The sequence below is a fragment of the Tetrao urogallus genome, assembly GCF_951394365.1.
Source record: "Tetrao urogallus genome assembly, chromosome: 2".
Classification (NCBI taxonomy): domain Eukaryota; kingdom Metazoa; phylum Chordata; class Aves; order Galliformes; family Phasianidae; genus Tetrao; species Tetrao urogallus.
In genome coordinates this window covers 45073427-45090827 of record NC_136814.1, presented here as the reverse complement: position 1 = coordinate 45090827, position 17401 = coordinate 45073427, and the positions used below count along the sequence as shown (strand labels likewise).

Genomic DNA, 17401 nt, shown 5'->3' with positions numbered 1-17401 from the left:
TGGGCTGCAGCAGCATGGACAAGTTTCATTCTGCTGCTCTTTGTTCTTAATGAGAAAGAACTTCCTTGCCTAGCTGGACACGTGCTTCACATAAAAATAGTGTTTTCGGTGGTTCCATGTTTACCATCAGAACTATCTAAACTGTTCTTTGATAGCTCTGTCCTGGATGCTTTCCTGTTGGTCAAACTGTAATGAGAGAAGAATAATAGGAGTGAAGCTAACTAGAAAAATAGAAGCAATGGGCAATAAATGTTGTGCTACAATGAGGAAAATAACTGAACCTTTAGGAAGCACTGGTTTTAAAACCTCAGCTGATCTCCTTCACTCAGTATCAGTGCCGGTAAAATTCTCTTTGCATAAAGCCACATTTGTTTTAAATTGAATTCTTGCCATATGGCTTACTGGCTAGGCTAGTTTATTTTGAATCCTTTGTCACTTACAGTTCTCTGTTTCAATTCCAGTTGGAAGCCATGGTGAAGCAGAGCTGATGCACTGCAGTGTTGCTTCCTGCTCTCCACACCAGCAGGCTCTCACTTCTCAGCAGTGTACAGGACTGCTGAGAAGAAACCTGGGCTTTTATTACTGCCTTCTGGCCAGAGCTGGACAGCCACAATGGTTGTCCAATGGGACCCAGCTCATGGAATCATAGAATGGCTTAGGTTGGAAGGGACCTTAAAGATCATTATGCTCCAACTGCCTGCCATGGACAGGGCTGTGACCTACCAGATCAGGCTGTCCAGGGTCCCATCCAGCCTGGGCTTGAATACCTCCAAGGATGGGGCCCAGGAGGGATGCTGAGATGTGAAGAGGTTATGGCTGCCAGCTGCACATGGGCTGCTATTAGAAGCTGTGAGAGTGGGGCTTGCCTGGCCTGGCCAAGAGGAAGGTGGAGAATATCCCACAGCAGCCAGCCACTGCTTGAACCAGGACTACAAGAAAGCTGCTGTTTGGTGCTGTTAGGCTGTGTGAGCAGCCACAAGTTGCGGTTTGAGTGGGACATTTGGGAAAACTTTCCCTCTAGGCAGCTGGTGCAGCACAGGAGTGGGCCCAAAGGGAGACTCTGCAAACTCTGTCCATGGGGTTTTGAAGACTGAGCTGGCCTTGCTCATTGTTGGAGGTGGTCTGGCTCCTGTCAGACAGGCCACCTCTAGGGCTTCCTTCCAACTTGGATTTTGCTGTCTTTTGTTTCTCCACGGTGATGCTGTGATTGAAGATTTCTGCCTGCATGATCCATGACTGGTGAGCTTCCGAAATCTGTGCTCAACAACTGCTCAGGAGAGCAAGAAGAATAAACTCTGTGGGAGCAGGTGTTTAACAGCATGTGTGTCTGAACATTCCTTGAAATGTGACTGGGGAGCCTCATGAAAGCAGTTATCTTTATTGTACTGATTTAATTGGCTGATTAATCTGGGTTCATAGCTGCTTCGTTTTGTTGGACTGGTGAGAAGCGGCTACCAAGAGAGAGGCACAGTTAAGTCTGTGTGTTTAAAATGATGATCTTGTCTTTCTGTAGGTGAAATAAAAGTTTCAGCAAAGTTTACTGTGCTGAGCTGCTGCCGTTTTTCAGTGCAATGGCATAGATCCCTGGGAGTGTGCTGTTCTCTGCATGTGTTGTATACCTGTTTAGCACTGAAATCTTGCATTTCTCAGAGATTTCAAAGAATGCAAACAGCTGCAAACAGCTGTGGGAGTCACTGTGGTCCTTTCCAAAGAATAAATTAATAGAATAAAAGTTTATTGGTAGATTGTGAGAAGTTGAAACTTTGTCAGCAGATCAGGACCCAGTGAAAAGCTCAGTTATAGATGTGTCACTGAGCAGGAACATCGCAAAGAATCTGCTTTTGGTGTATGTGGGGACATGGGGACATTGATACACAGTTCAGGTAACATAATTGGAAATAAGTAGGAGCTCTCAAGCTGGTGCAGGAAAGAGAATTTCACTGCTGCTCTGGCAGGGGGTACTTCAGTGCACTGATGTCTGCCCAGGTCTCTGCAACTGGCTGCTGGTACAGTCCCAGGCTCTCATTCTGACATTTCTGTAGTTACAGTAGCTGGCTTAGCCAATGGGTGAGAGGGTTTTAGTACAAGCAAACTAGCTGCTTGAGGAATCCTTGCCTTATAGCTTCTTAAAAGAGCACTGCTAACTTGCCAAATGGCTTGCATGAAGTATCTGTTACAGTACAGAATGCTCAAGTGTCATGTAGTGGGAGTTTGTGAAGTCAAGTGGAGGCATTTGTAGAACAGACCTGTTAAATGCAAGGCTGTCAGTGAGCAGAACCATTAGGGAAGGATTTAGGAGAAGAGAACCTGCTTTTAATGTAGATTAGTTTCTAAAAGTTTAAAAATAGTGAAATTGCTCTGTGCTTCATTTTACACTGACCTTTAGCACTTGCCAGAAAAATAATGTTCTTGTGTGCCTGAACTATGGAAAGGGGATTTATAAAAAATGGGGAAAGATTAAACAGGAAAGCTGCAAGACAATCCTGGTTTCTGGCAGCAGTTCTTGTACTACAGTGTGTTTTCACTTTGGGTGTGCTGTACCACTCTGTCTGAAATGCCTGAGAAAAGACATTGTGGAGTATTGTCTGTCCTGCTAGGAAAGCTTCTTTCTGCGTTTGGGTTTTAGAGCAAAATTAAAAAACTATAAAATTATATTCTTTGTTCTGATGTTATTTAATATGTGTGCTTCCAACAGATGTATGTGGGCTGCTATATATGTCATATGCTTTATAATAACTGTGGTGATGTTTGTGTGTGTTTGCTTACTTTCTGAAGAGAAGGACATGCCAAGCAGACCCCTGAGAGCTCGTGCCCAGTCTCCAGATGGCAGGTTTTCTTTTCGGTGGAGGCCACCTTATGGAGCGGGCTTCAGGGGTCCACGCAGCAGATCGCAGATCCGTGGGTATGGAGAGGGCAGCCGAAGGATGAGCTACGCTCCGCTGCCACAAGAACGGCAAAACCAGGAAGCAAGAAAACTTGGTAAGCCAGATTTTTATGATACCATCTGGGGGAGAACTGCTGCCAGACTGCCCTTGGCAGTGACCCCATCAATTCGTTCTGTCTTTGGTTTCTCTTGCTGTATCCGACAAGGCTTTTCTCCTGGCAAAAAAGCAATCTTTTGTAATTGCCTGTTGCTGCTACGTGGCCGTAGATGATGTTATTGTAGCCATCAGAATTATTTCTTCTTATAAATGAAAATGTTTGCTGTGTGTTTGGTGTTACATGAAAATGTGATTACCAAGCTGGAAAGCATAGTAAAATATATTAAAAAGAGGCCATGTGTAAGTTACCTGTGTGAATAGCAGAGGAAGGGCAGAGAAGAAGAGGCATAGCTCAGAGTCTCCTCACATGGTGGGGGGGGGCACCTCTCAAATCCACCGTTTCTTCTTCTCTTCTTAAAAATTGTCCCTGCATTATTTCAGGCCAGTGGATAAAAAACACTCACATGTTACCATGTTACCCTCATATGCCCATGTCCTCAGTAATTTCTTAGGGAGGTTCTGGCCACTATGTTGTATGTGTCAGATTGGCCTCTGCTGTGCTTCCTGTCCTGTCCTGCCATACTGTGATGATTTGCATAGATCACATGCTCTTGACCTAAAGGACTTCCAGCTAGCTGTAACAATGGCGTTTGAAGCAATCTTGTTTCTCTATAGGCAGAGCATCTCTTTTTGGGTTGTGTCATTCTCCTCTTACCCGTCTTTGTCCTGTAAGCTCTCTATTTTGAGTGGGCTCAAAGTCTGCATTCATGGCTCTCACTTTAACCTTCTTCTTGGAAGTTTTAGCTGCTCTTTACTGCTTGGATGCATTTGCTTAAGGTTAAAATTCTTAGTCTCTCCTGTATATTGGAAGCCTGTCCCACAGACAGTTTGGTTTTGGATTACAAGACTGGTGATGGTTCAGAAATCACATATGACTGCCAGAATTCCTGGCGTTGTAATCTAAATATCTATTTCCTCTTTTATTTTGTTGGCTTAGTACAAAAAGAACATATTTATCTTGGTTTATCCAAGGAGAGAGAACTTCTAGGTCACCTTTATCAGTTATTCCAGGGTTTCACAGCCTTTCCTAGCTGGGATCTCCTAATTATTCTCATCCCTTCTCTTTTCATCTTTCTGCCAAGACCAGCTCTGGAAAGAGACTCACTGTAGCTGGAAGTTCTTCCACATCTGTGCAAATGTTGTGTTGGCAATCCAGTTCTCTTCTGGTCCGAGTTTCTCTGTAGTGCTTGGCTGCTGTGTTTGCTGCTCCTGCTTCTGTTTCTTACACTTTCATCCTTACTCTATGTTTCTTCAGGCTGAGGTTGTCTCTAGGTGTTATGTATTGTGGGTTTTTGCTTTATCTTTTTTTTTTTTGGTCGTGATTTTAGAGGGAATTTGGTATCATAGTGCATCTTGATGAGAAATTCTATGTAACGTGGTTTTAACCATCTTCTTGTTTTCATTCTTTTATATTACAGTTTTTTCAAGATGGAGAACAAATGTTTTTTAAATAATCAAATACTCAGGAGAGGAACTCAAGGCTAGAGGATAGAAATCTTGTAATGTGTTTTTTTCATGTTAATAATTTGCTTTCCTGCTTCTAGTACCAACTTTATTGTTCTTACCATATGCATTCTGAAACTTATGAAATAAATTATATGAATCCAAATAAATTATGTATCCTTTCATATCTTAAAAAAGAATAAAATGGATTTTTGCCTGTAAAGTGTTTGTTGTTTTTTTTGTACAATTATCAAGTTTACAGAAAAATCTGTTTTTCCCTCCCATGTACAGCCTCTGAATCAGTTCATGTGGTTTCTTTGCCATCACGGAGTACCCAAGGACGCAGTCAACCTGTCTATAGGTCATCTTTAACTAAAAGGAAAGTCATAGGTATGTTTCTTTCACATCAACTGTCAATTCCTGGAGACTTTTGAATTGTGATAGCTTTGTGTTTCTTGACTGCAAATGCTAGAGATAGGTTTCTCTATGTGGGTTAAAGTGCTTGGTGGTTGTCTTTGCTTCTGTGTCTCAAGCAGTATTAATAAAAAAACAGAATCCCATAATATGGTTGAGTTTTTGTTTTTTTTCTTCTTTATTTTTTAATCTCCTCTGCTGTAGCTATTGGCAAACATTATGAACTGCAATAACCCCATGAGAAGGCTTGATTAAATGGAAGCCAGCACCTCCACAACTAGATGCCTTCTTGTCACACCTCTGCCCTGTTTTCTGCAGGGTTGATTTCCAGTCAGCCCAGACAGCAAAGTCATAGGAAAGTGTTCACTTTCCTTTGGAGGGAAAGTGTTACATATACTGTAGATGGGATCAGAAAGGATGAGTGAATTTCTGAGTCATCTCCTTGCCTATGCCACCTTCTTGCTCCCTTGCATTATGATTAGAACAGTGTAGTGTGGATGGATTTGTTTCAAGTATTTTGATGGTGATAGAAAATACCTTTTTCAGAACTGGGAGCTATGTCTTATTAAAATCCCATCTTCTCTATGGAGGTGTTGCCATCCACTACTCATGCTTACTTTCACTTTTCGCATGCTCCCATTGCAAGCAACCACTTTCAGGACAAAGGCAGAGATTTCCACTTCTGTGGCTTGTTTATGAGACACTGCTATCATGAGAGGTAATGAAAAATGTGTGTTCTTTGTGGATAGGTCCTCTAATCCACTTTTCAGTAGTAGATAAGAACTCTTTGCCAGTGTGCAGGAGAGTTTGTTTACAATGGAAAATCTTGTATTATCTACATTAATAGCCCATTTGAAAGAAGTGTGCTTTGTAGCTGCTTGCTTGAGCAAAATATTAAAGGACTACAGAATATATGAGTACTCAAGTCCTGTAAGCAAATGCATGTGCTTTTCCACTACTACTGTCTTTGCTATGCATCCATGCTGTCTGCCTATTATAGCATAAACTACTAGGGTTTTTTGGTTTTTTGGTTTTTTTTTTTTTTTTTTTTTTTTAATGGGATCTCCACTATTCTTATTATTGATGTGCCATTTTATTTTCTCATTTCAGAGGAGGAAGAGGTGGAGGTGGTGCAGGACATAACTGTTCGAGTGATGTCCTCTCAGTCTGTGCTCGTTGCTTGGACGGACCAACAGTATGAAAAGCAGAAGGTTGCAGCAAATAGGTAGTTAGCCCATGTGTCTTTGTCTGAATAGACACTGGAGGTGAAATGCTGACAGTGCAGTAATGATTAGTTCTGCATTTATTTAATAACAGTTGGTAGCGGGAGCAGTTTCACTTAGGGCACAGGAATGTGCATGTCTCTATGACAGTGGCTGGTAGGGGGTGCTTCACCATCTGGAGGTAAAAGTAAGCAGAGAAACCACAGTGGGATGGGGACTAGGCAGCAACATGGGGCTGGGACCTCGGGGGCTGTTGCTTTCACTCTGCTAATGTGCTTTGTGTTTGAACTTTTGTTTCCTTGTGTGTCTAATCCCAGACAGTACAATGTTCGTTATCGAGAAAAGGGAGAGTCAGCAAGGTGGGATTACAAGCAGGTGTCCAACCGGCGGGCGCTGGTGGAGAACTTGGCACCAGATACCATGTATGAGTTTGCTGTCCAAATCTTGGAGGGAGAAAAGGAAGGCAAATGGAGTGTGTCTGTCTTCCAACGAACCCCAGAGGCGGGTATGTATGGAGAAGAACTAGTGCTGCTGCAGTGAGATGAGAGTGGGAGAGGTGATTTGGGTATATTAGAGGAACAGCACTGCAGCTTGGACTTGCCTCTTCCTTTGGATGCATCAGCCTGACAGAGATGTAATAGGGGCATGCATGGACCTGAGCTCTGTATGTACTTTGCATTTGTCTTTGAAATGACCATATAGGCATTTCTGCCACGAGAAGAAGAAGCAAAAAGCAAGTGCCACGTAGCTCATGCTTTCTTAATTGCCTTTTCTATTGTTTGTCTATTTCACAGCTCCTACAAGTGCACCTGAAAATTTAGATGTTTGGCCCTTGAAGGGTAAACCAACTTCTGTAGCAGCATCCTGGGATGCTCTCCCAGAGAGTGAAGGAAAAGTCAAAGGTAAGTCATCATTCTCAGTTTGTAACTCTGAATTGGATCTGGTCTTCTCAAAAGCAGATTGCCACTACGCAGCAAGCTTAAACTGCTGACTCTGCTGGGACTTCTTTAGATGTTAGTGGCTCACACCCGAGCAAGATTTCCTTGTTTCCAGCCCAGATTTTCTACTGCACTGCTGGGAAGCCATCACCTTGTTCCGAGGATATCACAGAGCTTCCTGAGATGTCACACATGCATACTTACCTCTTCTTCATCATTAAGCAGGTTGAAATGGAGCTCAGGAAGGGTTTTTCCCAAAGGATTTGTAATTGGATTGTTAGGCAAAACAAACAAACAAAAAAACTAAGGAAGCGTTGAGTGGCTGCCAAGAATGTGAGTGAGTTTGTACTGTGTTTTATTTGTAGATTACTGTGGAAGGAAAGCCTCTGCTTATAAAGCAAGCACAAATAGAGATTTCAACAGATTTCACACATAAGGCTTGTGCAGTGTAGCAGTGTCATACGTGGGTGGAAAGCTCATTTGTCAGTGAGTGGCCATTAACTTGCATGGGATGTTTAAAAAAAAAAAAGCTTTCTTGGATTTTTTTTCCCTTTTTCCCTCCAAAAAGAAATAGGCAGGATTTTTGGATTCTCTCATTCCCACTGATTGATGGGATTGTGTTCTCCAGTTACACAGGTTTCTGGAAGTGCCTTATCAGCGCTGTAGCATCTCAGGATTTAAAAAGTCCCAGTCCTGGAGGGAAGTGTGCTGTGTCCCTGTAAAAGATTTGCTGTATGCATTCTTCATTCTTCCAGGCAATGCTGGACTTCTTTTCTCTTTGAACTCAGAAGGAGTTTTGCCAATTACTTCAATAGAACTGCAATTCTGACTATGAATTATTATTTTAAAAATATGGTCATGCAGGGACATTATCTGAAATTTAAAATCTGCTTGTAATTTTGAGCAGTCTGTAACCCTTCTTCCATATTTGGCTGCTGATCTTTAGACAGTTCATCTAGATGAACTATTTTAAAGATACCTGTGGGCTGAACACTTATATGCACTTAGTGTATCATTACATTTTGCTTGGCTATGAAGTGTTACATGGAGTGTTACACTATGAAGTGTTATTTAAACTAAATAAACAGCATACATAATATATACACTGGCTAAGTGAAATCACTGAATTAGCACTTCTTAGTCATTTTGATAGCACGTGATAATCTGGGATTTTTGTCTTTCTGTCCTTTTGTTTTGCAGTCTTTCCTTTTTATGTGTTTATACCACATATTAAAGAACTGCCTTCTGGTAGCCATTTGAAAGCTACCAGAGTAACACCAGTTTTTCTGTAATTAAAACATCTCCTCTGCATTCTAAAACAAACAAAATCTAATTCAAAGTTCATAATACCTTCTAATACCATGTGGTGTTTGTTTTGTCTAAGCAGCAAATGCATTTCCATATTCATGACTTTTTTTTTTTTGTTTTGATGACATGTGCTTGGATTATTTCTTAATGCACTGAATACAATCTCATTTTTAGAAAAAAAATGATTTCCATGTTCTTAGTAGTGTTAGAGTTTTAGAGTTTTTCACTCATTCATTTGGAATTTATTCTCAGAATCCTGTTTTGGCCTCTTATAGAGGCTTCAAAAAACAAGGAAATCTACATGTGGCTCCTCTTCATGCCCACAGTTATCCCTTCCTACAGACAACTAGCAGGGTGCATGTGTACCACTGTAATCCTAATCTGAAAGATGAGAACAAGACAAATTTCTTAAATCACCTCAGTCATTAGATCATTGAAATGATTTGTTTTTATCTTTCTATAAAGATGAACAAATATTTATTTAACTTACCGATCTGTAGATATATCATTTCTTTGTACTCCAGCTGTTGACTCGACGTGCATTGCTAGTGTATTAATTTTAGTAATGCACGTTCTAATTCATCCTACCCATACAGTCTGTCCGCTGGAAACAGGACTGTTTTCAGTTTCCTCCTTCCAACCGTCTGCCAAATCATTTCAGAATACATTCTTTCATACGCCCCTGCTCTCAAGCCTTTTGGAGCAAAGTCCATCACCTACTCTGGAGCTACAACATCAGCCATAATAGATGGTCTGCAGGCTGGGGAGCGCTATATTTTCAAAATTCGTGCAGCAAACAGGAGGGGACCCGGTCCTCAGTCTAAAGCCTTCAGTGTCGCCATCCCAGCAGGTAAGCAGCAAGCCAGTCACTAATTGCTTAGTCTGTCTATTCTTGCCTAGGTTCCAGTTACATTCATTCTCTGGCTTTTCGTAGCTTCTCCTGTGCTCCCTCTATCTAACCTGGGGGATTTTACTTCTTCAACACTGTTTCTGCTAGCTCTTTTCATCATTATATTGTCCAAAGAGATGCTTATGGACAAGCAGATAAGCTTATAGTAGATAAGCATATAAATGAGCATTCATTGCTCTACCACGTGTAATATTATGAACATTGTAATACTTTAAATAAAGGCACATCATACTTTATTTCCTGGTATGCTGCATGAATATATGTGCTTTTGTTACGCAAAGGCCAAATAAAACCATACTTAGTTCTTTGGTTGCACTATTCTTGACAACTCCTGCTCTTTAAAGTCAGCTAAATTGGCCTACTTTCATACAACTCTGTGTTTGCCTCCTTGCCAAAGAGGTGCTGTTGTGGGATTTTGCTGAATCCTAAATTAAAAATGTGTCCTGTCTCAGACAGAACAGTGCAGCATGCTGTCATAAACATGACTAAGTTCTGCTAAAGATCTGGTTCTGCTGACCGAATGTTGCAAGCCCCACTTTTAGATATTTGATTTTAATTGCTTGAAGTTTTACTCAAGTTACCAAAAAATCCACATAAGTGGATTAGCACAGAAATAAATACTGTCTCATGTTTTCCTAAGTAGTCTTGTTCTTGCTACCTGACTGGTTTCTCTTCTTGTATTTTGTTCTGCTATTGTTATGAATAAACACTTTTTTTTTTTCAGCTCCTAATGAGGATTCAGTTGCTCAGCAACAAAGAAAGATTCAAGACAATTCAGGGGTTAAAAAACCTGTGAATGCTGGTTCATCTCCTTCTCAAAGTTCCTCTGTTTCTTCACAAGTGCAGATGTCACTTTCCTCTAAGCAGTCATCTGTTCATTCACCTGGTGTTGGTGATAAAAACAGTCTTCTTTCTGAATATAAGAATAAAGTCTTGACTCGAGGAGGTGTTCCAAGTAAATCTCAGTTACCCTCCAGAAAGACAGGAGAGCTGGAACTTGATCTCCAGTCTACTGAAGTGACAGAGGATCATAATTCATCTGAAGAAGCTCCAGTGACACTGCCAAAAGCCCAGGATCACAGGAGGACTGTTAGACCCCTGTCTTCTAGTCGGACAGTCCACCCTGTTCTTGCCTCAGGGAGGACCCCTGTTCGGATCCACACACCAGACGCAACACGGCAGACTAGCGCAGAGAAACGTGAGCCATCAGCATTGTCACCATCCTCAGCACAGCGCTCTTCTGCCTCGTCTGTTCCTACGTACTCAGATAACGAAACAAAGCAACTGAGGCAAAGTAATACTAATGTGCCTTCTCCTAAAGCCTCTTCCCATTCTCTGCCAGCTAAAAATAATGATCTCTCTGGCAGTGTGGAAGAAAAGCCAAATCCCTTGCTGGTGAAAGTGCCTTCTAAAACTTCAGAGCCTGGACTCAGGGGTTTGCCATCAAATCGGCAGTCTGTTGTAACTCATGAGGTGGACCCAAGCCATCCAAGTGTATCTTTGCCTAAAAAGACATTCTCTTCTCATCTTCCATTACAAAAGACCCAGAAGACCTCCCGTTCGGAACCTCTGCAGAAGGTACAAACCAGTCCTTCCTTACTGCATTCCAGGGGCAGGCGGCTACCATCTCCTGTCTCATCCCAGAGTAATGAGGAATTGCAGGAAGATAATGATGAGGATGTAACAGAAGACAGTGACAGAGCCAGCAGTCGCTCTGTGTTTCCTAAGGAAGTGTCCACTTCTAGGGGATTACCTACATCTTTCTCTCAGGGAAGCTCAAGTTTGTCTCAATCAAAGCAACAGCAGCCAGGTTCTCAGGTACCTTCCCACAAATCAAAACTTAATCAGCCAGACTCTAGTTCTGCCAGCGATAAAGCAAAAGACAACCAGTATAATTCAAAGTTATCATCCTCTTCTTCAAGACAAACTCGTCCCTCATTATCTAGTCAATCAAGGGCTGCTACAAGAATAGTGTCCCATACAGAGAAAAAATATGACCTGTTACCATCTAAAATGTCCCAAACTGAACTTCCTCGAAAAGTTCCTTCCTTTTCCTCTTCTAAATCTCGTCAGTCCGTTTCTGATGAAGAGGATGATTATAACAGTGAGTATGATCAGAATGAGATGGAAGAGAAACCTACATCTTTGGCAGCAAAGTGGTCCCCTTCTCTTTCTAGAGGTAATAAAAACACATATGACACTGCTAGCAATAAGAGAAAATCTATGGACACTCTTCTACCTCACAAACTAGGATCCGAAGAGGAAGAGAAGGAAGAAACTCCAACATTAAAAATATCTTCTCCTGAATCTCCAGGCAGCTCTGCTGTGGCGTCACGAGTTATTCATTCCTCTAACAAACATACCCCTTCTAAACCAAGCTTCATCTGGCCACGTTATTCTCAATCTACCACGACACACACTGTTCCTCCAACTGTTTCCTCTTCCACTTTGTCCCCTCGCCAGCGACTATTGAATTCCAGGCTACGGAGCCCTTCCCAGCGGCAGTTTGTTAGACCTCCTTATAGGCAAGGTATCTTGTCTTTGTTCTACTGATGTTACTGAATTGAGGTTTTCATAAGTTCAGCAATCCTTGAAAAGTTCTCTATCAGAATGCAAACTCAGTTGTTTAGTATAACATTCTACTTTTTTATTTTGGACGTTCTCAGGGAGCCCAGTTTTTGAGGACACTGTCTAATCCATGTGTGCCCTAGGCCTTTGGTCCCAAAGTCTGATCTGCTCAGGCTCCCATCATCCATAGTGATTTCTGGGTCTTCAGTTTTGTGTAAGGATAGATTAGGAAAGTTGTTCTGTTTAATAAGATTTCTTCTCTCAACACACACCCCAAATGTTTACAAAGTTCAAAAGTGTCTTGATGGCCATGTTTCCACCTCTGCTGCAATGCATGGCAGCCCAAATGGGCAGCTGAATAGGGTTTTGTACGGCTTCTCACATCCAGCAATGATGTTACACATTGGTTCAGTTGCTTACTTTTTGAATATTGATTACAGATTTTGAGATGTATCATGAGAAAGTCCTGAATATCTGCATCTGTTAAACAAAGCTAAGGGTTGCTAGTGGGAGTCATCTTAGAACCTTCACCAGTAAAACACTTACACAAGATTTGCATTTAACAGTATATTCTTAAGAGGTTTTGTATTCCTTTGCATTTTAAACTGCATTTTAAACTATGTTATAAACTACTATGCTTTGTAGTATGCACAATTTTCTTCTAAACCACTGTTGTTTCCTTCTCTTATTTCAGGTTACAATGGCCGACCTAACCTTACAACAAAGAATGGAAATGGAAAAATATTAACTGGTAATAATGGAAAACCAAGTGGACAGAGAGTAATCAATGGCCCACAAGGAACAAAGTGGGTAGGGTGACCTCTGCAAATTCGAGATGTTTTGGCCTTTTGTTTTACTTACTTTTTCTTTGAGAATAGAGGAGAAAGAGTACCCCTAGTCAAAGAAGCTGTAAAATTAGGTGGTTTAATGATGTAATTCCACTTTTTTGTTTAAATCTAAATACTCTATTTCATTATTCAAACATTTCAAACATTTTATTTAAAACTTTGAATGCTTAACTGCATCAGTACTCCCGTAGACTTAGCAAAACTTTTTTGTCATGGTCAGTGGAACTTATGCTCCCCAGTGACTCAGGATGCTGCTGCACAGTGTGAATGGAAATTGTCCAGAGCAGTTCCCATGAAAGATGAGCTCTGTGATGATGCTTCTTCCAGATGCATCTCCAGAGAGAGGCTCTTGAACAAGACTGTCAACATGAGAAGTTGCTCCATAAATGGCAAGTTGCTCTAAAACCAAATATGTCACAGTAGGTTTTATGGGGTGACAGGCCTCAAAATGATACTTTTGAGTGTTTCGTGTTTCAGTCTAATTTCTAGTGATACTTTCAGATCTCACGCACTATTAATAACAAGTCCTACTAGGTGCCTAAATACTTGACTTTTAAAATCCTTTCCAGTCAGTTTATGACCAACCACTGTAGTGAAGAAAATAATGTTTCATGCATGCTTGTTCAAACACTGGGTAGGGTAAGGCTCTGACCAGCTTCAGTGATGTCAGTAGAGCTGCTCATAGAATAGAACACCACATGATACAAGTAAAAGAAGGGGCATAAAACCAATTATTCTATGGCCATTTCAGTCTTCTTTATTGCAATAGAGGAGCACAGAAAAGTGCATCAGGTAACTCACATTCAAGGAAGGCGTTTTGAAAAGCAAGTCCAAAATTCTTCAGATAGACTTCAGAAAGTGGGCTAGAAAGGTCCTAGGGAAGCTGTGGGGCATCTGTCCCTGCTGCAGGAGAGGGAGACATTGCTGCAAGTAGAACATTCTAAACATCTTGTAAAGCAAGAGGACCTGTGTCGTCATCTGTCATCATCTGGGGCCTGAAGGCCTCCAGAGTCTGCCTGACCTCTGCAAATCTCATGATTTACTGTTCCTCCTGCTACAGTCTTTTCTGCAACACCAAATTCAAGCTTTTCTTGCCAACTTGAAAGTACTGCTCTTGTACTCTTCCCAGTTCTCATCAGCTAGCAGCTTTTGTATTTTTGTGCTCTGTGCCACAGCATGTAATAACCCAGGTTAAAACAGCACACAATTCAGCTGTTTTGGGTTGAAATAGCAATGAGGACTGGATTTTAATTGAAGTAACCTCTTAAATTCAGTCCAGGCTCTCAGACAGATTTGTTTTATGAGACAGAGGCTTTTCTTCAGTCTCCTACCTCAATTAAAATCTTAGTAACTTTGTTTTCACTGCTACTTCAATCTAAATTAACTAGTTTAATATTTTTCTTTTTTTGATTAGCAGATGTACTTTTAAATACTGTTTTTAAAAGGACTTGGGGTCATACTCAAAGAAGCGTTACATGAGTCCACCTTAGGAGTAGTGCAGCCCAAAAAACTCAGTGCAGCAAGTCAAGGGAGTTGCTCCTGTACATGCCCGCATTATAGAGGCCAATATGAATATGGTTCTTATGCAACATTGAAGCCTCACTCCTGGGGATTTGCCTTCTTCAGCAGTAATTTATCAGTGATTCCTATACTCACTTTTAAAAGTCTGTCTGGAGGTGTTGTACCTATTCTTCATCACACTTACCATCAGAATTTCCCCAGGATTTCTTTTCACATTCTCTCACACTAGCTAAATTTGAGTCCATCTATTGCTTTTAGATTGTAGATCTTGACCGAGGACTAGTGTTAAATGTTGAAGGAAAATACCTCCAAGATTCCCAAGGCAACCCACTTCGAGTGAAATTAGGAGGGGACGGACGTACAATTGTTGGTAAGTTGCTTCCATTTTACAGAAAAAAATCTAAAGTTTTTTGCACATGGTACAAATCTTTGAGCTGTTTGGTGCTCCAAGCATTCTTAGGTCCTGCACAAGCCATTTAGGATTACTATACTTCAGGTCACCATCAGACAGTCACAGAATCACAGAATGGCCAGGGTTGGAAGGGACCTCAAGGATCGTGAATCTCCGATCCCCCTGCCACATGCAGGGCCACCAACCTTCCCATTTAATACTAGACCATGCTGCCCAGGGTCCCATCCAATCTGGCCTTGAACACCTCCAGGGACGGCACATCCACAGCCTCTCTGGGCAGCCTGTTCCGGCACCTCACCAGTCTCTCTGTAAAGAACTTCCCCCTGACATCCAACATAAATCTCCCCTCCCTCAACTTAAAACCATTTCCCCTTGTCCTGCAGTTATCAACCCTTTCAAAGAGTTGATTCCCCTTCCCTCTGTAGGCTCCCTTTAGGTACTGAAAGGCTGCAATGAGGTCACCCTGCAGCCTTCTTTTCTCCAGGCTGAACAAGCCCAGCTCCCTCAGTCTGTCTTCGTAGGGAAGGTGCTCCAGTCCCCTGATCATCTTTGTGGCTCTCCTCTGGACCCTCTCCAGCAGCTCTCCCCTGGGGGATGCCACTCATCACCAGCCTCCACCTGGACATAGAGCCATTGATGATCACCCTGTCTGCGGCCTTTCAACCAATTTCTTATGCATCCATCAAATCCACCCATCAAATCCACATCCCTCCAATTTGGATGTGGTGGGGAACCATGTCAAAGGCCTTACTCAAGTCCAGGTAAATGACATCGGTCACCTTTCCCTTGTCCACTGATGCCATCACTCCATCATAGAGGGCCACCAAATTGGTTAAGCATGACCTTCCTCTGGTGAAGCTGTGCTGGCTGTCATGGATCACACGCCCATTCCTCATGTGATCAAGCATGTCATCCAGTATGATCTGTTCCATGATCTTCCCAGGAACAGAGGTGAGACTCACTGGCTTGTACTTCCTGGGGTCCTCCTTGCTCCCTTTCTTGTAAATGGGAGTGACGTGACCCTTTCTCCAGTCATCCGGGACCTCACCTGACAGCCACAACTTTTCAAATATGATGGAGAGTGACTCAGCAACCACCTCAGCCAGCTCCTTCAGAACCCTGGGATACACGCCATCCAGCCCCATAGACTTGTACACATTCAGTCTCATGAGGCGGTCTCAGACCTGCTCTGTCCTCACAGCGGGGGGGGATTTACCACCCCAGTCCCCACCTGGAGGTTTAGGGATGCAGGGCTCACGGACATGAGAAGTACTGGAATCCTGGCTGCCAGTGAAGACCAAGGCAAAGAACTCACTCAGTACCTCAGCCTTCTCTTCATCCATTGAAGCCAGTTCTCCTTTTACATTTACCAAAGGTGATAACATCGCAAAGGAGGTAACATCACAGGATCTGGGGATGCCTAAGGGCACACTGCAAAGGTTCCTGAGTATGGGGCAGAAAGAATAACCCAAGTCTGTTTCACTTGTATCAGTATTAGAAGGGACTGCAGAAGTGAGCCAGAATAGAGATCGATACTTGTTTATTTCTGTGCATAAAAATAATTATTCTTCTACTTGCACAGTGCCAGTCATAGATATGTGATGGTTTTTGTTTGTTTTCTGAAACTGACTACAGATAGCAAAAAACCCTGTGTATGATTTGTGAAAACACTGCTGGCTGAATATCACTCCATCTGAATAGATCTCTTGAATGCAGATTTAGTGCCTGCAGTTGTACTGGTGATCGTGAATACTTGCAGTATCTGGGACTTGGCACAAAAGTGGCAGTGACAGCACCTCACTAGCTCATTCCAGTCTTTCCTTGTGCATATTTGATAGGGAACAGAATATGGATTCATCCTACTTTTCATCAGTTAAAAGACCGATTTAGATTAAATGTGGGCAAAGTCTGCATATTGTGATTCTGAAAGGAAATCTCCCTCTACTCTTCCCAATAAACCCAATAAATATTCATCAGACAGCCGGTATCACTGAACAGTATTGTGATCTACCTGAGATTCTTATGAACTTTTTAGTGATTTTCTTAGCTATGTGTCTTTTCTAGATAACAACATCCTTTTTGGCCAAATTAATTACAGCAAGTTGTAATTGCTTTCAGCGTTCATGTGGTTTTTACTGTTGCTAAGTACCATACTATAAGTCTGCAACAGATAATGCATGAGATATTTTGATTTTGTTCTCTCCTAGATGAAAAGGGTGCCCCAATGGTGAGTCCTGATGGAATACCTTTGTTTGGACACGGCAGATTTAGTAAGCCTGTAGCAAGTGCACAAGATAAACCTATAATAAGCCTTGGAGGGAAACCTCTGATTGGTCTTGAAATGATTAAGAAAACAACCACTCCCTCCACTACAACTACAACAACACTCCCACCAACCACCACAACAACTACTACAACCACCACAACAACTACTACAACTACCACTCCTGAACCAACTACAACTGAACCTCCCACTGAGAAACCACCCCCAACCTGTCCTCCAGGCACCTATGCACAGTATGATGATGAAGGCAACTTACTGTTAGGGTTCGATGGCCTGCCAGAGTGCAATGCAGAAGGTAAATTCTTTTTTTGCTGTTTGGACTTGTTTGGTCATGCTTTTTGTACACCACACTTGCATAAATGTAAAGCAGAAAAGAATCTGCCTCTGAAGATTTTGGTCCTAATGATAAAGTAAGGAGCTGAGATTGGAGAAGCTAGAGAAGGGTTTGCGTATTAAATGGTTTTCCAGTAAAATGCTAGCTTGCCCCAAAG

The 17401-nt window shown here is 42.0% G+C and overlaps 1 protein-coding gene across 1 annotated transcript in view; it reads left to right on the top strand.

The window, feature by feature from the left end:
• Positions 1 to 17401, top strand: part of FNDC1 (fibronectin type III domain containing 1) — a gene marked incomplete at both ends in the record, with an annotated part of 63636 nt that overhangs the window by 22070 nt on the left and 24165 nt on the right. Inside the window, 10 exons of the mRNA XM_079532594.1 lie at positions 2776 to 2979; positions 4776 to 4874; positions 6009 to 6123; positions 6439 to 6626; positions 6916 to 7023; positions 9029 to 9217; positions 10002 to 11807; positions 12540 to 12655; positions 14473 to 14584; positions 16834 to 17205. Of these exons, the coding sequence (XP_079388720.1) occupies positions 2776 to 2979; positions 4776 to 4874; positions 6009 to 6123; positions 6439 to 6626; positions 6916 to 7023; positions 9029 to 9217; positions 10002 to 11807; positions 12540 to 12655; positions 14473 to 14584; positions 16834 to 17205 (3309 nt within the window). The remainder of the gene's footprint in view (positions 1 to 2775; positions 2980 to 4775; positions 4875 to 6008; positions 6124 to 6438; positions 6627 to 6915; positions 7024 to 9028; positions 9218 to 10001; positions 11808 to 12539; positions 12656 to 14472; positions 14585 to 16833; positions 17206 to 17401) is intronic.